Source organism: Gambusia affinis, linkage group LG19, assembly GCF_019740435.1.
Source record: "Gambusia affinis linkage group LG19, SWU_Gaff_1.0, whole genome shotgun sequence".
Taxonomy (NCBI): Eukaryota; Metazoa; Chordata; class Actinopteri; order Cyprinodontiformes; family Poeciliidae; genus Gambusia; species Gambusia affinis.
The window spans coordinates 23,882,535-23,905,034 of NC_057886.1; the positions used below are offsets into that span (position 1 = coordinate 23,882,535).

Consider the following 22,500-nt stretch of genomic DNA (forward strand, 5'->3'; position numbering starts at 1 on the left):
CACTGGAAACTTTGGAAAATTCAATAATCAAGTGACTGAAACTGTCCTAAAAAATACATATTACTTTCTAATTTATTTAGTCAAAAGAAAAGAAACATCGATGTTATGTTGCAATTTATTTGTATTAAAATACATTTATTCTTTGTAAGCAAAAGGTGTTCAAAATCATCCTCAAACCGCTGATACTGGATTTTATTTCTACTGTGGATTTTAGGGAGTTAAAGATAATTAACTGCTGCAATTATGTTTAACTGTGGGCAAAGAGGGATGGATGGATGGATGGATGATGTTTAAAAAAGTTGTATAATTTCATATTTTTTCACAATATATCCATTTATTATCAATATTCATTTAAGAGGAGAATATCTCCTATTTTCTTCTATTTCTGACCTTTTAAAACCACTGCGGTAGTCAAATGTAGCAAAAAATAAATTCTTTGTTAAATGAAAAGCTATTGAATAATTTTTAAATGAATATTAGTAAATAATAAATATAATGTATAACATATAATCCGTTCATAAATATTTCCTCAAAGTTTTTATTTTGAAGGAACGCGCTTCTCTTCCGGTGTGTCGGACATAAAACCGCTGAGTTGACTGTTGGAATATGGTGTCCATGATGACAACTTAAAATTCCCAACTGAAGTCAGTGGCGATAGTACCTGCTGGAACCAGTTCGGTGAGAATGAAAGCGGGTCCGGCTCGGTTCGGGAGCCGCCTGGCCTGGTAGCGTCCTCCCGGCCGCCTGGCTAGCATGAACTGGTGCGGCCGCCGCTTTTGTTTACATCCAGTCCAGATGATGGTGATGATGGGCCCGGAGAGGCGTGTTGGCTAACCCCGCTGCTCGAGCTGCTTCCAGGGAAGGTGTCATCGGGGAACCTGCTGTGTTCGGACCGGGTCGGTCCGTCCAAACCGCCGCCGCCTGACTGGTGAGCTGACCGACGTCACTAACCGTAACTGACCGCTTTTACGCAGCTGTTACCGGGAGAGCTACTAACCAGGCCTCCCTGTTAAAACATTGCTGACTTTTTAAACATCATTATTAAGCTGAAAACATGTAGCCTTTATTTATAATAGAAAATAAAGTAAATAAAAAATAAACGTAAAACTATACAAATATTAATGATACTTTAAATTAAGTAGATAAAATGTAAGCTAAATTGTAAATGGTTTTATTTACCAAATCTAAATACTTGTCTTCAAAAAATAACCATGGGCCTTTACTACAACTCTCCATATTATTGAAGTTAATTATTTAATCCAAAAAGTGAAATACATATTTTATATAACGGTACATGTGATTATATGAGGTGAAATAACTCATATATGGCGATTTTACTAAAACAAAAACCCAGAAAGGAAGTTTCTCAGAAAATTAGACTAATATCCTAATTAAATTTTTTTAATACATTTTTTTAAGACTTGACAGCTGTCCAGTCATTAACGTCCTCCACAAGAAAGGCAAGTCAGTATTATTATTGATTGCAATAACTTCTGAGACAATTAATCATCCAGCTATTGTGACAGGCGCAGTCACAAGAGGTTGTTGCTAAAGAAGCTGGTTGTTAGGAGAAAGTTGAGTGGAAGAAAAAGCATTCAATATTGCTTCTGTTGAAATAAAAGGGATATCATGACAAGGAAGCTACGTGCAATGCATTGAGGGTTTCACCATCATCTAGCACCTTGTGCATGCTAAGAGTGGAGATCCAGTGACCATTAGAACCAGATTTCTGAAGAAAACGGAAGATGGCCCCACATGACGAGCTACTCAGTAAAAGTAGCAACAGCTTAATGTGCCAGAGAATGACCAGGAGAAACCTTCCTGGGAGAGAAATACTCTGCCTACGACGTGGCTTATGGCAGCGAGTGGGCTGGACGGAAGGACGGACTGCAGCACTGATCATGGCAGCACAGGAAGAGGCATTCGGCACAAGAGCTGCAGAGGTCAAGGCAGTGGTGGTTAACTCCAGGCCTGGAGGTCCGGTCTGCTGGAGGTCCGGTCTGCTGGAGGTCCGGTCTGCTGGAGGTCCGGTCTGCTGGAGGTCCGGTCTCTTGGAGGTCCGGTCTCCTGGAGGTCCGGTCTCCTGGAGGTCCGGTCTCCTGGAGGTCCGGTCTGCTGGAGGTCCGGTCTCCTGGAGGTCCGGTCTCCTGGAGGTCCGGTCTCCTGCAACCTTTAGATGTTTCTCTACTTCATCACACCTGAGTCCAATAATGAGGTCGTTAGCAGAACTCTGGAGAACCCGACTGCACTGAGGAGGAGATTCAGCTGTTGGGTTCAGGTTGTTGGACCAGAGAGACTCTAAGAGCTGCAGGACACCGGACCTCCAGAACCAGGACCGCCCACCCCTGGTTTATGGAGTCACTATATAAAGTATCCAGTAAAACCAACTGTTGAGCAGCAACACCAAGGAGCTGCTGAAGAAGCACAGCAGAGACTGAACTTTCTGAGAATCCTCCAGAAGAACTGTCTCCTCTCAGACCTGCTGCAGGTCTTCTATCACTGCTGCATAGAGAGAGTGCTCACGTACAGTCTGTGTGTCTGGTATGGCAGCAGCACATCCTCAGACAAGAAGGAGCTGCAGAGGGATGTCAGGGCAGCAGAGAGAACCACAGGCTGCCCCCTCCCCACCATGGAACAGATTTACACTTCCAGGCTCTGTAAGAAAGTTGTGGACATTTTAAATGACTCTTCACACCCTGACCATGGTCTCTTCCAGCTGCTGCCATCAGGCAAGAGATACAGAGCAATAAAAACCAGGACAAATCGCCTAAAAACAGTTTCTACCTGATGACAATCATGGTGCTAAATTCAAAGACATAAGAACTTCTGCTGTTGACACTTAACTCTGTTAAAAATGTAAACTGTTAAAAATGTAAACTGTTAAAAATGTAAACTCTATTCACTCTGATACCTCCAGGTGCTGCAACCATCTTCTGATGTCTATTTATTTCTCATTTTGTGCTGTTTGTTCCTTCATCTCTTTATGTATGTATATTTATATTGTGTATGTTTATATAATCTGAACTTTAACTCGAGTCTCAATCTGGTTGTAATCTGTTGATGACAATGACCGATAAATCTTTTCTCTTGTTGTGCAGTGATGGACGTGTCCTCTCAGGACCCACCCCTCATGGCCATGGACCTATCGAAGAGCTACACTCCGCTGACCCGCAGCCGCACCGAAGCCGCAGACCTGGCTAAAAAGCCTGAGTGGTACCACCGACGGCCGGCGAACTGCGGCACAGACGGTACCTCTGCATTCAGATCCTCGTCCTCCTACAGCCCGCTCTCCCAGCAGGGGGTCCCTGTCCGCTGCAGAGACATGGAGCAGGGGCCAGAGTCTCTGGGCAGCTACATGAGCTCAACCGTGGCTCCGGGTCTGGATCTTTTTCACAGCAGAACGCATGGCAACCTGTGGCACGGTGGTTACTACGGAACTGACCAAAGTGGGGATCCGGTTCCCGAAAGCAGCGGCGCAGAGGAGAGCGACAGCGGCTCTGACGTCATCTTCCTGGTTTCCTCCACGAAGGAGCCTCTGTTGTGTGGCTCTTTCATCCAGGAGAACGTGAGGCACATGGTGGAGCCCGATTCCCCTGCAATGTCCTCGTTGGATGAAGGAAGAGGTTGCTACCTCCTACCTCAGCCCATCAGCTCACCGAGTGCCGACAGCTCGTTCTCAGAGGACTCGTCGGACAGCTCAGTGGACATTCCAGTGCACCATGCCAGACCCGTAGTCCTCCTTTCAGACCTCACCACCGTTTACGGACACCCTGGTGAATCGGTCGCAGATGCTTCAAGTGACGACAGCGACGTCATTGAAGTTTCTGTCACAAACCATAAGAAGGAAAGGCAATGCCACAAGAAAAGTCCTCCTAAAATAAAGAGAGAGGGGGGAAAAGCGTCTTCTGGAGAGGTACGGCGCAGTTCCAGAGTAAGAAAATCTGAGTCAGAAATGCCTCGGTTAACCCGCGCCGTGTCACGGCACAGCTTGAGAAGACGCGTCAAAAACGACGCAGTGGGTATTTATAACGAAAGCAGTGACTCTGAGGACCTGATCGAATACGCTCTGAAGTTTTCCAGCTCCGAGGAATCCGCCTCGCAGCCAAACCTTCCACAGAAAGCGAGCAGCCATTCAGAGGAATCCAATGGGAACGCCCAAACTGACAGGAAGTCTCCTCCGAAGGAAGCTCAATTCACAAAACTAATAAATGACAAACAAAAAAAGACTTTCAGTCTTCCAAAAACTAAAAAGGCTCAAAAAGCAAAGCAGAAGCCGATCTGCAGCATCCCCCCAGCGGAGCAACAGACGTTTTCTGACAGTCGGACCACAGCAGAGAAAAAACGGGCTGCGAGGCGAAAAAGGAAAAGGCGCCCACAGACCGGACCTTCTGCGCTGTTTTCTCCCAGAGAACCTGACTTCCTGCTTAAATATGCAAAATCTAAGGATAAAAAGGACAGAAAACCTGCCAGCTTCTGCCCGTTTGTCCACATGGAGCAGCAGCTGTGCAGGGTGGTCAACTACCAGGACGACGAAGGGACGATTCCCAGCAGCAAAGGATGGAAGACCGTCTCCAAATCTGTGTCCGGGTTCGTCCCCTGCACGTCCTGCTTCCAGCTGGGTCGGCCCTGCTCAGACGGCGCCGGTCCAGACCAGCTGCTCTGCTGCCTGTGTGGATGGACGGCCAACGCCATGGGCCTCGGCGACCTCCACGGCCCCTACTGTCCCGCCGGCGCTTCTCTAGACGGTCAGACGTGCAGAACTGATCAGAACGACGACCTGCAGAAACTCTCCAACGGACATTTGCCGAACTCCTCTGAGGACGACGGCACTCCTGATAAAACTTTGATCAGAAGCAAGAAAGTCTCTCCCACTAAGGTGCCTCTTTATCTAAGCGAGTGCTGGATTCACGAGGACTGCGGTATCTGGTCCGCCGGCGTCTTTCTAGTCCGGGGGAAACTGTACGGCTTGGAGGAGGCCGCCCAGATCGCACAGGAAACGGTGAGTGACTTCCTGCTTGGCTATCGGTTTTAGCTTTAGCTTTGGATGGACTCCACACAGAGCAGCCATGTTGATGTGAGCCTGAAACTGCAGTCAGGGAAACGGGTCGGTGTGGAAGTGGAACTAATATGGTGGTAAGACACTGGGGCTGCACAGGAACAGGAAGTGATGTCATTGAGACATGATTGGTGAATATTGTGGGGAAGTGATTGATTATGGTTAACTTATATTTTCCTCACTCTTTGTTTCCCATCATCATTACTCTGAACTCTGAACTCCATCTAAACGTCCCTCTGGGTTCCTGTTCAGGTTTCATGTTGCCTCTTTGCTCTGATTGGTTGTAGATCTGCTCCACCTGCCAGCAGCCTGGTGCCATAATGGGATGTTTCCAGAAGGGCTGCCTGAGGAATTATCACTACCCATGTGCCATTCAGTCAGGTAAACTGTGCTTAAAGGGATGATTTATTGATTATTGAATCAAACCTTTATTGATTGGTTGTGGTGAACAACTCTGCTCAACGTTCCTCCATCTTGATTCTCTCTCAGGCGCCGTCCTCAACGAAGAAAACTTCTCCATGAGATGTCCAGAGCACAAGGTGAGCACAGGAAGGGAGCATCCATCCGTCATCCATCCGTCATCCATCCGTCATCCATCCGTCCATCATCCATCCATCATCCATCCATCCGTCATCCATCCGTCATCCATCCGTCATCCATCCATCCGTCATCCATCCATCCGTCATCCATCCATCATCCATCCATCCGTCATCCATCCATCCGTCATCCATCCATCCGTCATCCATCCATCATCCATCCATCCGTCATCCATCATCCATCCATCCATCATCCATCCATCCATCCAGCATCCATCCGTCATCCATCCATCCATCCATCCATCCGTCATCCATCCATCATCCATCCATCCGTCATCCGTCCATCCGTCATCCATCCATCCGTCATCCATCCGTCATCCATCCATCATCCATCCATCCATCCGTCATCCATCCATCCGTCATCCATCCATCCGTCATCCATCATCCATCCATCCATCATCCATCCATCCGTCATCCATCATCCATCCATCCATCATCCATCCATCCGTCATCCATCCATCCGTCATCCATCCGTCATCCATCCATCATCCATCCATCCATCCATCCATCCGTCATCCATCCATCATCCATCCATCATCCATCCATCATCCATCCATCCATCCGTCATCCATCCATCATCCATCCATCCATCCGTCATCCATCCGTCATCCATCCATCCGTCATCCATCCATCATCCATCCGTCATCCATCCATCATCCATCCATCCGTCATCCATCCATCATCCATCCATCCATCATCCATCCATCCATCCGTCATCCATCCATCATCCATCCATCCGTCATCCGTCCATCCGTCATCCATCCATCCGTCCATCCGTCATCCATCCATCCGTCATCCGTCCATCCGTCATCCATCCATCCATCCACCATCCATCCATCCATCCATCATCCATCCATCCGTCATCCATCCGTCATCCATCCATCATCCATCCATCCGTCATCCATCCATCCGTCATCCATCCGTCATCCATCCATCATCCATCCATCATCCATCCATCCATCCATCCATCATCCATCCATCCGTCATCCATCCATCATCCATCCATCATCCATCCGTCATCCATCCATCCATCCATCCATCCATCATCCATCCATCATCCATCCGTCATCCATCCATCATCCATCCATCCGTCATCCATCCGTCATCCATCCATCATCCATCCATCATCCATCCATCCATCCGTCATCCATCCATCATCCATCCATCCGTCCATCCGTCATCCATCCGTCATCCATCTATCATCCATCCATCCATCATCCATCCATCCGTCCATCCGTCATCCATCCGTCATCCATCATCCATCCATCCGTCCATCCGTCATCCATCCGTCATCCATCCATCATCCATCCATCCATCATCCATCCATCCTTCATCCGTCCATCCGTCATCCATCCGTCATCCATCCATCCGTCATCCATCTATCATCCATCCATCATCCATCCGTCATCCATCCATCATCCATCCATCCGTCATCCATCCATCCATCATCCATCCATCATCCATCCGTCATCCATCCATCCGTCATCCATCCATCATCCATCCATCCGTCATCCATCCATCATCCATCCATCATCCATCCGTCATCCATCCATCATCCATCCATCCATCCATCCATCCGTCATCCATCCATCATCCATCCGTCATCCATCCGTCATCCATCCATCATCCATCCATCCATCTGCCATCCATCCGTCATCCATCCATCCAACATCCATCCATCCAACTGCCATCCATCCGTCATCCATCCATCATCCATCCATCATCCATCCGTCATCCATCCACCATCCATCCATCCGTCATCCATCCATCATCCATCCATCATCCATCCGTCATCCATCCGTCATCCGTCCATCCATCATCCATCCGCCATCCATCCATCATCCATCCATCCATCCATCCATCCATCCACCATCCATCCACCATCCATCATCCAACCACCATCCATCCATCCACCATCCATCCACCATCCACCATCCATCCATCATCCATCCGTCATCCATCCGTCATCCATCCATCATCCGTCATCCATCCATCATCCATCCGTCATCCATCCATCATCCATCCATCATCCATCCGTCATCCATCCATCATCCATCCATCCATCTGCCATCCATCCGTCATCCATCCGTCATCCATCCATCCATCATCCATCCATCCATCTGCCATCCATCCGTCATCCATCCGTCATCCATCCGTCATCCATCCATCCGTCATCCGTCCATCATCCATCCGTCATCCATCCATCATCCATCCATCCGTCATCCATCTGTCATCCATCCATCATCCATCCGTCATCCATCCATCCATCATCCATCCGTCATCCATCCATCATCCATCCATCTATCCATCCATCCATCATCCATCCGTCATCCATCCGTCATCCATCCATCATCCATCCGTCATCCATCCATCATCCATCCATCCGTCATCCATCTGTCATCCGTCATCCGTCATCCATCCATCCGTCATCCATCCATCATCCATCCATCATCCATCTGCCATCCATCCATCATCCATCATCCATCCACCATCCATCCATCATCCATCCCTCATCCATCCATCATCCATCCGTCATTCATCCATCTGCCATCCATCCATCTGCCATCCATCCATCATCCATCCGTTATCCATCCATCATCCATCCATCCATCCATCATCCATCCATCCATCCATTATCCATCCATTAATACAGTAAATGAACTGATGACTTTCATCTGGTTCTGGTTTGAAAAATGTCATAAAGTTAATTTCTGATATTTCTCTTCTTTTTTTAAATCAACCAGAGTAAAATGTTCCCTCCTTCAGCCAGACAAGACAAGAGATGACAGTGAAGACGTGTGGCGGCCTTGGAGGTTTGAAGGTTTGTCCTCTTTCTGTTTTTATCTGTTCCACTCATAACACACAGAAACGTAGAATTTTCTTTATTTAGTTTTCCTCAAAATCTTGCTGCTGGCGGTTCAGCTTCTAAAGTTCATGATGTTCCTGCCCCTGCAGTTCCTTATATTAACACCAGGGGGCAGCATCACCTCATTCCTCACAGAACTGAGCCGATGAAAACCTGAAGAACTGCAGGTTCTTCTCCTTCCTGACATGGAGGTCAGGTTTTATGTAATATGTAATCTGAAATGTAATCCTAATTCTCTGGTTCTGACACGCTGGTCGTCATAGAGACCAAATCAACTTGCTTCGTTCATCACAACAAATGACATGTGAAGAGTCCAGTTCAGGGTTCATGAAGTTACCTTCAGTCACCTGTTATTTTCTGACCAATCACTGCAACTCACCTGAATTTCAACCAATCCCATTGATTAGCCCTTTTCTGACTTAACTTCCTGTTTCGTGGCCAAACCTACAAGATGAAAACGTGACGCTAAAGTGTAGTATTTTAGTTTATTCCTGTTCCTGTTAACTTCAATGACCATATATGGAATTTGACCACATATTTGCACTTTGACCTCTCCTTAGGACAGGATTTTTTTGCACTTTAAATACTCACTGTTAAGATCTTGAGCTTTGTGGGAATGTCGTGTGCTGCAATTTAAACGTTTTTATAAGAATGTTTTGTTTTAGCAAAAACAAAAATTATTCTCCAACAATCCAATAAAACATGAGAACATCCTGAAGGACGTGAACCAGGTGACCAAACTTTGTTTTCTGTTTTTGGAAATGGCGACCGGTTCTGTCTGAGAGCTTCTGATGTTTCTGCTTCCTGCTTTATATTTTTGGTAACATTTCCATGATTTATTCTTTATTTTATTTTTTAAGTCCTCTGATCTAGCTCTGACTTTGAAACATTTTTTGAGTTTTGTTCTTTAAGAAAGAACGGCGTCGTCTGCTGTTTCACTGTAAATAAAACGTCCAACAGGTTTTCCATCCATTACTGTAATGGCCTAGTTCATACACCAGATGTTTTTAATCATCCCGGCGCTCCTCTGACCCGCCTGTTATTGTGTCTCCTGTCCCAGAATGCTCCACTGATCTCCTCAGGACACGGCGGCGGCCATGACGGCGGCCATGACGGCGGCCTCACCTCAAAGCGTTCTGAAGAACCGGAGCGGCGGTGGTGTTTCGGGCCAGGCGAACCCGCTTCGCCTGACATGACTGAATCAGGGTCCACTTTATTTATTTCTGGATATTTTGACCTTTGTTCGGTTCTTTTGTTCGGTTCTTTTGTTCGGTTCCTCTGGTTCCTTTTTGCTCTCCGTTTCTCTCCAGGGTGAACCGGCTGCGTTTGGACATCCTCACTTCAACTAGCTGCTAAAAACAAGTTTATTATTTGAACATAGATATTATATCAGAGTTTTATTGATCTCTTGGATAACAGGCCACTTTTCTACAGGTTTTTGTACGACTTTTTTAATCCTTCCAGTGGTTTATCGTGTTGGTTTTCCTCCTTGATGCATGCGCAGCTCATATTTGCTACATTGCACTTTATTACAGTTTTCTATCAGTTATTTAAATCTGTTCTTTTACATCTGACATAAAGCTGCACTACGCTACAGTTGAACTGTAAAACTATATAGTTAATGTCTAAACCTGGAATATAACTTCAGGCCTTTTGGCTTCATTCTTAATGATGATTTTTATTGTATTTTATTTTGTTGGATGGATCTAAACAAATCTTAACGTGTTTATTGGTTGTTGCTGTGTGAACTTGTGGATCCCGTTGGGACATGGAGGATCGTTTTTCTTTTGTCCTCATCAGTTCATGTGACATAAATTAAGAGTGAAAGTCTTTCTTATCATCGTACTTCCTGCTTTGAGGTTTTATTAAGGTTTTTCTTGTATGTTTGTGTCTCGTTGTGAGATGTCTGAAGTTTTATATCTTTTTCTTTAGGATAGAAATGAACCACAAACCTTTTGTGCAAAATACAAAACAAGTCAAACGTCGGCTTTCCATCAAACTTTCCTCCATAAGAATGAAGAAAAAAAATACAATTTACTCTAACAATGCAGGAACTGATGAGCCCTCAGGACCATGAGGTGTCTTCTGTATCTGTGGCCTCGTTCAGTTCCTCTGTCTCTGGTTCATGACCTTCGACCTTTAATCATCCATTGTTTATTCTGCCAGGTCAGTTATCTCTCTTGCTGATATCAGCTCCCAATTTGACGTTTAGATGTCTTCCTGCAGGCATCTCTCTCAAGGCACACATTCCAGAAGCAAACAGAGTATTTATATTTGTAATTAATTTAAACCTATCAGGTTCTCCGTACGAACGGGAGTCGATTCAAACCAGATGAAGGGATTTTATTTAATCTGTTTAAACAGAAAAAGTTCTTGATTTAAAGGTGAGGTCGTTCAGGTTGATGCATTTCGATTGTCTTCATGGTTTAAACTCCCTTTCACCTCGTGACCAACCAGAACTATTTTAGTCACTGATTATATTTTTTCTTAATAATTTAGATTAATTTTGCAGGGTTGGAAATGAACAGTTTGTGTTTGTTAAATTGGACAGAGATTCTGCTGATGTAGCTTTGCCTCATGAGGCTCCACTACCAGGGAGTAAGATACTTACTGTTGATCACTATTCTGCTGAACCCCGGTTCAGATAAAACCCAAACAATCCATTTAAATCCAGACTGTTTTTTTTCTGCCTCTTTTAAAGTTCAAACTTGATTATAATCTACCTTCACATTCCAGTACACATAAAAAGCGTTTCCATAAATAATCCTGATTCTGAAACATTCAACTTCCTAAGTGTTTATTTTGATATTTAAGAGCTGATTAAAGTTTTTAGGGTTACTAAAATATCTGAACTGCCTCCCTGGAAACCAGTAGCTGTTGTTGCTAAGCAGCAGCAGCCAGTAATTAACGTCCTGTTGTGTTTTGGACCCTTCATCTCCCACCTCACACTCTGCAAACGGCAGAAAATAAAAGTGAAAGCAGCTGGAAGCTGAAAGGAGCTGCTGTGATTTGACTGGACCTTCTGTTGGACCAGAGTTGATCCATGGCTGTTTCAGGTTAGACTGGTTTAGATAAAAATGTTTAACATTAACGGTCTTTTGTGAGCGCAGATTTATGTCTGCACGTTCCGTTACTTGACATTAAAGATGAACATTATTTAATAAAAATAAATAAGACAATCAGTTTCTTTGTCATAAAATGTTAAGATGTATGAATGATGATTATGTAAAGTTAGGGTGACCAGACGTCCTCTTTTTCCCGGACATGTCCTACTTTTTAGACCTAAAAAAATGTCCGGGGGGAATTTAAAAATCGTCCGGGATTTTGGTCAACTGCCTCAAAACACATTACATAGTTTACAGTGCATTGTGATTACATTGCCACTCCGTTCCACTACTCCATTCCAGGTTTCTTTGTATGGTAAAGAAATCGGTAGCACATGTGTGTCCGCCGATTCTACCCCCCTTTTCAGAAACCCAAATCTGGTCACCCTATGTAAAGTTACTTTAGGTCCGTTTCTCTCGCTAGAGTTAGCCTAGCATGTTTTATTTCTTTGTATTTACCCAGAATGCTCTGGGGGACTGTTGGGTGACGAATCCTTCTAGGATTGAGATTTTGTTGGTTTCTTAATATTTTGGGGATTTGCTTTCTGGTGGGAATTCAGATTCTCTGGTTCTGATATTCTTTGGTGTCTCTCCAAAGTTGCAGATTCTCCTGGTTTTCGATGTCTCTGCTGGACGAAACCTGAGAGCTCAGAGGAACTCGCTGCTGCAGGTTGCTGCAGGTTGCTGCAGCTGAACGTGCGGCGTTGCAGCAGGTTGCTGCAGCTGAACGTGCGGCGTTGCTGCAGGTTGCTGCAGCTGAACGTGCGGCGTTGCTGCAGGTTGCTGCAGCTGAACGTGCGGCGTTGCTGCAGGTTGCTGCAGCTGAACGTGCGGCGTTGCTGCAGGTTGCTGCAGCTGAACGTGCGGCGTTGCTGCAGGTTGCTGCAGCTGAACGTGCGGCGTTGCTGCAGGTTGCTGCAGGTTGCTGCGGCTGAACGTGCGGCGTTGCTGCAGGTTGCTGCGGCTGAACGTGCGGCGTTGCTGCAGGTTGCTGCGGCTGAACGTGCGGCGTTGCTGCAGGTTGCTGCGGCTGAACGTGCGGCGTTGCTGCAGGTTGCTGCGGCTGAACGTGCGGCGTTGCTGCGGCTGAACGGGCGTCGTTGCTGCAGGTTGCTGCGGCTGAACGTGCGGCGTTGCTGCGGCTGAACGTGCGGCGTTGCTGCAGGTTGCTGCGGCTGAACGTGCGGCGTTGCTGCAGGTTGCTGCGGCTGAACGTGCGGCGTTGCTGCAGGTTGCTGCGGCTGAACGTGCGGCGTTGCTGCAGGTTACGCCACCTGCTGAGAGTTTTATGTAATTCGGACTCTGGTCAGGTGATGCAGCTGCTCATTTAAAGTCCAGTTTTTAATGTGACCAACGTAACGATTCATTTCTTCACGTCTGTTTCTGATTCACTCGTTCACTTCCAGGTCAGGAAGTGAACGAGTGAATCCATTCATGTTTATATTTGCTTGAAAAATCCTGAAAACCTAAATTCATCCTCCAGTGAAGCTCCGGCTGCTGCAGATGGTTTCGTTGGCCTGATGGTGGCGCTGTCTGCTCCGGCTCAAGAACCATGATTACATTTCTGCTTCTACCGAAAACGTTAAAACGATAGAAATCAGAAAATATTCATTATTCACTAACAGATTTTAACACGTTAGAATAAGTTTAATGCAATTCATCTTTTTTGAAATATTCAATAACATTGATGAACATTTAGATTTTGTTCGTGACGACCAGAACCGCTGGTTGTTTATTTCATAGTAAAACTGGACAAAACAGTTTTAATATTCTTTCTCATGAACTGCAGCTCAGAGAATATTATTATAGATGTTATATTTTAGAATATATTATATATATTATTATTAGTCGACTATTTTTGTTACTTATTCCAGATTCATGACACATTAAAGCTTTTATTTCTTATCATTTTTAGGTTTATGGCTCACAAATGACAAAAACCCCAAATTCAGTCTCAGAAGATGTAAATTTTTTTTATAAAAAATAATTATAAAACATTTACATTTTTGTATATAGCCTGAGTTGGTTCTGCATCCTCTGATCTGCGTTTTAATCTCCAGTCTTTTGCTGTGGGGTCAAAGGTCAGGCCATCCAAACACCATGGTGACTGAAGAAGCTTTGGGCGCCAAATCCTGTTGGAAAATAAAATCCGCATCTCCCTGTAATTAATGCACCTATTCAAATCATAGTTTTTCTTCCACTGAACTTTCTGTAAATCTGATTGGATGCAGAACTCAATTAGCTGATTATGGGGCGACACTATTAGTCTTTGGTTGATTCTTAGTTTGTGTAGTTTAGTTCAACGAGTCGATTTGAATAATGAATCTTTTCTCTGTAACTTTTAGTAATCCTTCATGTTTCGATTTGACTTTGAGAAAACTGAGGAGAAAAATCAGCAAAGACAGGAAGTTGTTTTTATTTCCACAAATGCCAGAGAGACGAAACATCATGCAAGGAACACAGAAACGAAAAGAAAAACGTTTTTCCACGAGGCAGGAAGCTTTTAACAGAAACACGTTGATTTGCTTCACTTCCGGCTTAAACAAACATCATTTCCTGTCCCGTTTCTCACAGAAAGCACAAATAATTTCTTCTTTAATTTAGTGAACAGAAAAAGAAAAATCCAAATCGTTCTCTGCTTTCCTTCTTTTTAATAACACTTTATCACTGCAAATTTATTTTCCTCAGAGGAAATTCACATTTCAGGTCCAAAGTGAGAAAAGTTCTGGGAGACGAACTGGGAGACGAACTGGGAGACGAACTGGGAGACGAACTGGGAGACGAACTGGGAGACGAACTGGGAGACGAACTGGGAGACGAACTGGGAGACGAACTGGGAGGACTGGTGGTTGATTAACATGAGACGGTAAACAACGTCAAAATGATACTGCCTCCATTTTACTACCAAACTACAGATTTTTATTTCCTTTAAAGGAAACAAACTTCAGATCTTTTCTGTCACAAACAATCCATAAATATATTAATCTGATCGATAAAGACTCACTTCACAGAAACACGACGGTAAACACGAGTCACAGTTTTCATCACGTCTTTCTCAGCTTCCTGGTTTCTTCCATGTTCAGGTTTTGCTGGTTTCCGGTCTGAGGGAACCTCACGGTTTGACTTTCCTCCGGTTCCTCCGTCATCGGAAACGGTCGTGTCTGATCGGCGCTGAAGCTACAACAAGCTGGCGGCCATTTTCCGGTGCTCTTCCGTCATGGCGTCGTCACGTCGGCGAAATCTTCGGCGTCGGCGCGCGCTCCAACAGGCAGCAGCGGCGCTGCGTCTCTACACGCAAATCTCGATGGGCGTGGTCACCAGGATCCGCCCCCTTTCGTTGCTGTTCCTGTTGACTCGCTCGCCGTTTGAGGCGAAGTGGGCGTCCATGAAGCCGGGCTTGGGCGAGGCGCAGACGGGCGACAGGCTCTGCTGCTTCAGCCTGTCCACCAGCGCGTCCTCCTCCGACGAAGACGAGCTGATGTCCACGGCGTTGGAGGTCGCCGCGCCGCCGTTCCCGTTCTCCGTGTCCAACATCCAGCTGTGGTTGAAGTAGCTGAAGACTTCTTTGACGGCGCAGCGGCGCTGCTGCTCGATGGACAGCAGCCGGCGAAACATCCGCAGAGCTTCGTCCGTGAAGCGGCGCCACTGTGACGGCGCGGCGCCGGACCGACGACGCTGCCAGCGGACGAACTCTTCGTAGAAGGCGTCGCTGTGCATGGCTTTCTCCCAGGGAAAGTTCCCCGTCAGCATGCAGAACAGCAGCACTCCGAACGCCCACACGTCGGTGCTGAAGTCCACGCTGAATCCGTCGTGACGCGCCGTGTCGCACAGCTCCGGCGCCGTGTACGGGATGGTGCCGCTGACGCGCTTCACCGGAGAACCGGCGCGCCGCGTCATGCCGAAGTCCGACAGCTTGACCTTCCTGCACTCGGTGTCGAAGATGAGGACGTTCTCCGGCTTGATGTCCCGGTGGACCAGCTTCTTACAGTGCAGGTAGTCCAGGGCGATGGCCACCTGGTGGACGCAGCGCTTCGCCACGGCCTCGGAGAGTCCCACCTGGACACAGAGCAGGAGGTCAAACAGGACACAGCAGGACACGCCCACTGCTGCAAGCAGGTAGGAGAACATATAAGCGGCCATGTTTGGGTTAAATGCAACAACCATAGAAGTTGGTTTTATCCATTTTTACTTGTATATATATATATATTTATATATCTGTCTCTCTCTCTCACCAAACAGTGAGTACATGAAATTAATTGACAGTGCTAAGCTCCGCCTCCTGGCTCTGATTGGTTGTTTTTGGATACATACCTGTCATGTCTGCCTTTTTTCTGGGAATCTACCATATTTTACCTCCTTCTCCTGTATCAGTACTTTCTGTAAATATCCCGTATTGTGCCCCATCTGCTCTCCATAGTCTGATATCTTTTGTTACGTTACTCCCATCTGCTCTCCCATTAGTATGAATCGAGTTTCATGAAGAACGGATGGTTTTTTTAGCTTTCTGACCTGCGGTGGGATGATGTCGAACAGATCCCCCGCCGGCGCAAACTCCTGGGCGAAGATGTAGAAGTCGTCAGTCTGGAAGGCGATGCCGAACATGTTGATGATGAAGGGGCAGGGCGACAGGTAGAGCGACACGCTGTACTCCCGCAGGAAGCTCTTCAGCTTGGTGCTCTTCTTCCTCAGCAACTTCAGCGCCATCTTGGTGCCTGGAACGGGACAGGACCGTCAGTAAATGAAGGATTGACACTTTAACCTCGATGCTCGTCTGCTGAGAGTAAAATCCTCCAGATGTTTCTGGTGTGATGCATCACAGCTGCTGGTGGGGTTAGATGGAGAAGCTAACGCTAAAGAGTTGAGGAAATTAAATTACAAAAACAAATGTGTCCAATGGAAATAACTTTTGAAAAAAATCCCTGCATGTTTTTGGATAAAACATTTTTCACTGGGATGTTTTTGGAGTCACATGATCCACAGTCGGACGTTACTACTGGCGGAAACGACAAACAACAAACAGGAAGTAGCAGCAGGATGTTGGTTTTTGATTTAAGTCAGTTCAGAAAATGTTTTGTTTCATTCCAACAGTTGAATCCATAACTCTAATGTAAAATGGCCGACTACGCTCACTTGTAGGCGGGGCTTATTGCTCTACTGCCTGAGGTCTCCTCTGATTGGCCGGTAGAAGATGAACGCTAATAATAATATTAAATTGAAATGAAAATGAAAGATTTCTCCCAGTGGGTCTGTAGATGTCTTACAGGTGATGAAAATAAATTTATTTCATGATCAGGTTTGGTGAAAAAACAAAACAGAAAAATAAAATCACAGCTTTCATGTCAGACTGATCCACAGTTTCACAAACTGTTTATGATGCACCGATTTTTATAATGAAGCAACTGAATTTATTGAGTTGATTTCTGGATGTTGGGCACTTTGTGTCTTCATGACGTCTGCAGCCAATCAGAAGCCAGCAGTCTTCTGATTGGTCAGAAGACTGCTGGCTTCTTAAATAGGAGCATGAAGAGTTTTACCATTTTGACTCAGCTGAGACCCGGCCCATTCATTCAGAATAACCTCCAGGTTCTGCCAGGAGCTTCTGGACCAATCAGATCGTTTTCAGCAGATTCAGCCGTTCATGTCGGTTTGGTTCAGATCAGGAACTTTTCTCTTCGTTCAGGTTAAAAGCAGCTCAGACTTTTATTCAGCCTCCTGGTTACAAAATTAATCTGATGTTTGGTTTCCTGGCAACAACAAGATGTTCACGCAGGGCCGCTCCCAGCCTTTCTGGGGCCCAGAGCAGATTTTCCTTTGAGGCCCCCAAACCAACATGTCAACACCAAATGACTCATCGTTCCTCTGCTGCTCTGAGCGAAACGTAGCTGCTAGCATTAGCATTGTTTGTAACTAGCTTACATCACAACAACAACAAATTTTGAAAAGCAGATTTGTATTAAAATGTTACATTTTATTTTAACTATTTGAAAGAAACATCAGCTGATAAAACAGAAATTAACAAGTTTGATATTATATTTCCCCAAAGTGGCAGCATTAAAAACTAATGATCATTTGTACATTTAGTTTATACTATTTAATGTCATTTTTAATATTTATCACAGTTTGGTGCTCTGGGGCCCCCTGAGCTGCCTGGGGCCGGCCCCGAGTCGGCTCCGGCCCGGGTTACCTCGGATCTTGTGGATGACCAGGTCCACCTTCCCGTAGGTTCCCTTGCCCAGCTCTCGGACCACCTGGTAGTACCGGCTGATGTCCAGAGTCTCCAGGTTCTGAGCCGCGATCAGCTGCAGCTCCTCCAGGACGTCGGCCGGCGAGCGAGAGCCGGGCGAGCGAGAGCCGGGCGGCGCCGGGTTCATCGTGCCGTCGGGTCGGGAAGTCGGTCTGCAGACGGAGGTTCCTACGGAGCAGGAAGGGAAGGAAATAAAACGAGACGCTTGAAGGACAAACATGATTGTTGGAAGTTCTGAATCATTTTAAAGTAAAGATATTTTTACCAACTGAAAAAACGTCCTTTAATTGGAAGAATCACAATTTAAACCAAAGAAAGAAAGAAAAAAAACAGTTTAAAATATTAATGCAATAAACATGAAAAACACAAAGAGGCCAAAACTTTATGGCTTCTTTAGAGAATAAAAAGTTTTAAATAAAAACTCAAAGTTGAGATTTTGATCAGCATCTTTCTCACTTGGGGTTTTCCAAGTTCCCAGCGTCACCCTAAAATAAAATCAATTAGCAAAAATGATTAAGCCATTAAATAATTTCATTTATCTCACATTTAATTCTCAGACAGAAGTTAAAGATGGAAAATATTTACATATTATTTTCCATTTATGGTTCATTTAACGCTGCAGGAATGAAAATGTTTTTGTTTTCTCCATGTTGAGGCAAACATATAAACCAATTCCATTTATTTTATTAATCATAATGTAAATAAACATAACAAAAATGATAAAGTTAAAATGTGTCCAGGTTTAACAGAACTTTCAGCTCAAAGCGTCACATAAAAATCATTTTACAGATGATTCTCAGCAAAGTGAAAAATCTTTCAAACGTTTCATTAAAATACAAACATCAGAAAATGAGGAAAGTTTTCCAGATTCATCTTTTGATGTTTTTCATTCTGGTTTTCGCTGCAAAAAATTGATCAATTTAATCGAAAACAAAAACTTTAAAAGTCACAAAAAGCATAAATAAAATGGCTTTGAGTGTAAAATACTGAATAATATCCAGAACATTTTATGGTTTAAGCTGCTGATAAATAAATAACATGATGACACATTTTTATTGTTCACATTATCACAGTTTTTTGCCACCTTGTCATATTTTGTCCTTTATTACTGTTGGTGATCAAATAAATTATTAAAACATTATTAGAACATGAACAGCCACATTAAATGTTTGTTTTTAAATTGGGTTTGTGCCGATATTCTGGTCGGTTCTCCACATTCTGCAGATTAATGTGATGCCAAAAATAATCTATTTGATCAGCTGGAAAGGCCAATAAATAATTCATAAACACAGAAACAAATGATCCATAATGTCACTGTTTTAGTTACTGACAGTTTTTATTTGTTTCAGTTGATGAAAACGTTTCACTCCAGTTTTGGTTGTTTCAGTTGCTATAGCAACCAGGCTGGTTAATTTGTTCTGGTAAAAACAGTTTTAGGATTTCACTAACGGTTTGTTTCTATTTTTATTTTCACATTCAGACCAAAAGTTCCTCCTGCAGCGAAAACCAGACACAATTTCTGGACATGAATATTTTCAGTCTGTTTCCCTAAAAACGACGAGCGAATTATTTATCTAGGAGAAATATCCATAACTGAATATGGAGCTGAAACGATGAACCACATTATTACTAATCGATCCGGTGATGGATCGATTAGTAATAATTAATAGTTAACTGGAGGATAGAAGGACTTTTTAGAGAAATAATTAAAAACTGTAAAAAATAAATACATGTAAAATAAAATCCTTTGACCATCCAAATATCAATCACTTAATCTATAAAATAAACTGAAGATCAGCTCTGAGATTTATTGATCAGTTGATCAGAAACCTGAGAAGTTTCTGCTAAATCAGATCCGACTGAGAAAACAAAAACATGATCAATAATCAGATAAAAACCACGAGTCAGCAGAATCCACCTCACCGTCCAATCAGAGAGGAGAGTCTGATGAAGAGCAGCGACACACACACACACACACACACACACAGACACACACAGACACACACACACTCACACAGACACACACACACTCTGACAGACACACACACTCTGACAGACACACACGCGCGGCCGGTTGGCTCTGATGAGTCAGCGGGTTGAAAGGCTCACCTCAACAGCACAAAGCATGAAAGAGACGAATCGACGGCGCCTGTCAAAGGAGGTTTCACACATTTTCACATCAATACGAGGTTTTATGTCCAACATAAAAAGATTATTAATCAGAAAAGTTTTCAGATAAAAGCAGATTTTAAAATAGATTTTGATGTGATTGTTCAGTTCTGTGTTTAGAAGTTTCTCATTAAAGTTAAAAATAAACAAAACTGACAGAAAATAAAACTTTGAATAAGCCCCACCCCTTTTATATAGCCAATGACGTCTCAAAAAGGGGCGGGGCTTATATGATGAAGCATTCTGGGTATTCCCAGGTTTAGTGCTCACGCTGCAACTTTCTGACAGCAGAAATTAATCCAAAGAAAATCTGTAAACTGAATCAGTTATGGACAGAAGAAGTGCATGCTGGGGATTTTCCTTCCGCTGCCCGTCGGTCAGAGCTTTCTGTTAGCGTTAGCTGGAAAAATGTTTCCCGATTTCTAAACTTCAAGGTCCAGTGTCCAGTTTGGTAGCAGAGCGGTTCAGATCGACATCAGAACCGAGACAAAACGGTCAACAGTTCAGCTCGTCTGGAAGATTTGGAACGAGATAAAAGAGGAGAAACGATTCATCTGAACCTCCTGAGGATCAGAATGCAGTGAGCCGACGCTCATCTTTTATTAAGATGGTAGAAAAAACTGAATAGTAAATTTACATTTCTGTTTTTTTGGCTTCAGTTTGATTTTAAACATTGTAAATTGAATACACTGCAAAAACACAACGTCTTACCAAATATTTTTATCTGGTTTCTTGTGCAAATAACTTTGTACACTTCAGATAAAACCAACTTATAAATCATTTTTCATCACAACAGTTTGGTTTAAGTGTTTCATTTCTTAATACCAACAAAAAGTACTAATTTCTCTGGCAGTTTATTTCACTTATAACAATAATAAAATGTTATAAATTAAATAATCTGCCAGAGGATCTACAAATTTGATAAATATTAAGAAATGAATGACTTAACACAAGCTGTTAAAAGTTACTGGTAAGATCATTTGTCTTATTTTAAGAGTACTGAGACACTGGGACTTGATCAAAAGCTGTTTTGTCAGATTGTTTTTACAGTGCAGTAATGCATCATAAATGTTTTTGTCTGGATGAATCGCATCAAACAGCATGGAGGGAAAAATCAGCCGTTAATTAGGATCTGTTTTCTGTTTGTCTCGGCTCCCAGCGGGGGGCCAACCGCGCCCCGGCTGCCCCCCTGGGGACGCCGCCGGCCTTAGAGGGAAAGGAAGCGGCCATGTTTCCTGGATGAAACGCTGCTCCATGAACACATCACGGCTGGATTCAGCCACGATCCCGGTGAGCCGTCTGGACGCCACGTTCAGATCTGCTGCTTTGTTTTCTTTGTTTCTCTGAAAAGTTTCAGTTTGTATCTAGAAACTCTTTGATGTGGTGTTGTTGTTGTTGTTGTTGTTTTACAGGTTCTTTAAAATTTCAGAGGCCAGAAAAAATGAAGGTAAATTATTTATCAACTCTTTGTGCTTGAAAAGTTCAAGTTTACACCTAAAACCATCAAGTCTGACTCGTGTTCTCTCTTTGCTGTCTGACATTAAGAGGCTCATAATCCGGTCGACCCGGTTCTACTGGACCCAGAACTTCTCCAGCTGCTATGGTTCTGAATTAAACCAACCCGTTCCCCTCCTGGCCTGTGGGGGCGCTGCACCATGCACCTCTGCAGACACAGAGCAACCCACAGAAGGTTAGGAGGACCAGAGGTCAGAGGTCGACCAGCGTTCACCTCACCAACCGGACCGGACTTTGACTAGACAAACGGACTTTAGTTGGACTGTTGGGAATGATGGCGTCTTATTCTCCTTGATGCTGATTGGCTGGACGGTGAGTCGTAGATTTGACCTTCTAGTTTTAATCAGGGGGGTAAATTAAAACCAATATTATTTATTACAATGAAAATGTTTGATTCACTGCAGACTGCTGGTTTTATCAACAAAACATTTTTTCCTTTTTACCCCAAAATATCTGACAGTGGGTCTGGAACTTTTTTAACATCTATATTAAATAAATACTGTCTCAAAATAAGATTATTTATCTTGAAGAAAAGTTACTTCTATGATATTTTCATTTTATTTAAAGTTTGCTAAGATATTAGCACAAAAATACTTCATGTTTTTTCAGCATCTTCAACACATCGACCAAATAAAATAGAAATAAAAATGTGTGAAAAGAACAGCAGTGTTGTTCTAGAATAGATAATCAAATGTTTGGTAAAGTATAAACGCTAATCCTGCTTAGCTAGCCTGGAAGCTAACAGCGTTTTAAAGATAAAGATGCTAAAGTTCAACTGAACTCAGATCAAATAAAAAAAAATCTAATTTTATTTGTATAGCACATTTCAGCATCAAGGCATTTCAAAGTCTTTACATCGAATCAAACACAGAAACACAATGAAACATAGAATCAACAATAAAAAAACAACATCAAGTCAGATTCCATCAATAAATTTATAATTGATCACG

General features: G+C 44.0%; 2 protein-coding genes across 2 annotated transcripts in view; one reads left to right on the forward strand and one right to left on the reverse strand.

Moving 5' to 3' along the window:
- The first annotated feature begins 556 nt into the window (after nt 1–556).
- On the forward strand, nt 557–10,363 carry si:ch211-165g14.1 (transcription factor 20). Its single transcript, XM_044099669.1, has 6 exons — nt 557–928; nt 3,099–4,999; nt 5,344–5,437; nt 5,546–5,595; nt 8,397–8,473; nt 9,579–10,363. The coding sequence occupies exons 2-5, from the start codon at nt 3,101–3,103 to the stop codon at nt 8,436–8,438; spliced, it is 2,085 nt and encodes a 694-aa protein (XP_043955604.1). The 5' UTR covers nt 557–928; nt 3,099–3,100; the 3' UTR covers nt 8,439–8,473; nt 9,579–10,363.
- A 3,659-nt stretch (nt 10,364–14,022) lies between these two features.
- The window catches only part of LOC122821599 (serine/threonine-protein kinase SBK1-like), a 10,447-nt gene continuing 1,969 nt past the window's right edge, over nt 14,023–22,500 (reverse strand). The window contains exons 2-4 of the mRNA XM_044099670.1: nt 17,807–18,034; nt 16,132–16,334; nt 14,023–15,678 (exon numbers count right to left, since the gene is read on the reverse strand). Coding sequence (XP_043955605.1) covers nt 14,911–15,678; nt 16,132–16,334; nt 17,807–17,993 — 1,158 coding nt within the window. The 5' untranslated portion in view covers nt 17,994–18,034 and the 3' untranslated portion in view covers nt 14,023–14,910. The remainder of the gene's footprint in view (nt 15,679–16,131; nt 16,335–17,806; nt 18,035–22,500) is intronic.

Excerpts from the sequence above, each read along its gene's own strand:
- si:ch211-165g14.1 (XM_044099669.1), top strand. The coding sequence starts at position 3,101 with ATGGACGTGTCCTCTCAGGACCCACCCCTCATGGCCATGGACCTATCG. Across the intron at positions 5,000-5,343 it reads CCCAGATCGCACAGGAAACG|ATCTGCTCCACCTGCCAGCA; the intron begins GTGAGTGACTTC and ends GATTGGTTGTAG. Across the intron at positions 5,596-8,396 it reads TGAGATGTCCAGAGCACAAG|AGTAAAATGTTCCCTCCTTC; the intron begins GTGAGCACAGGA and ends TAAATCAACCAG.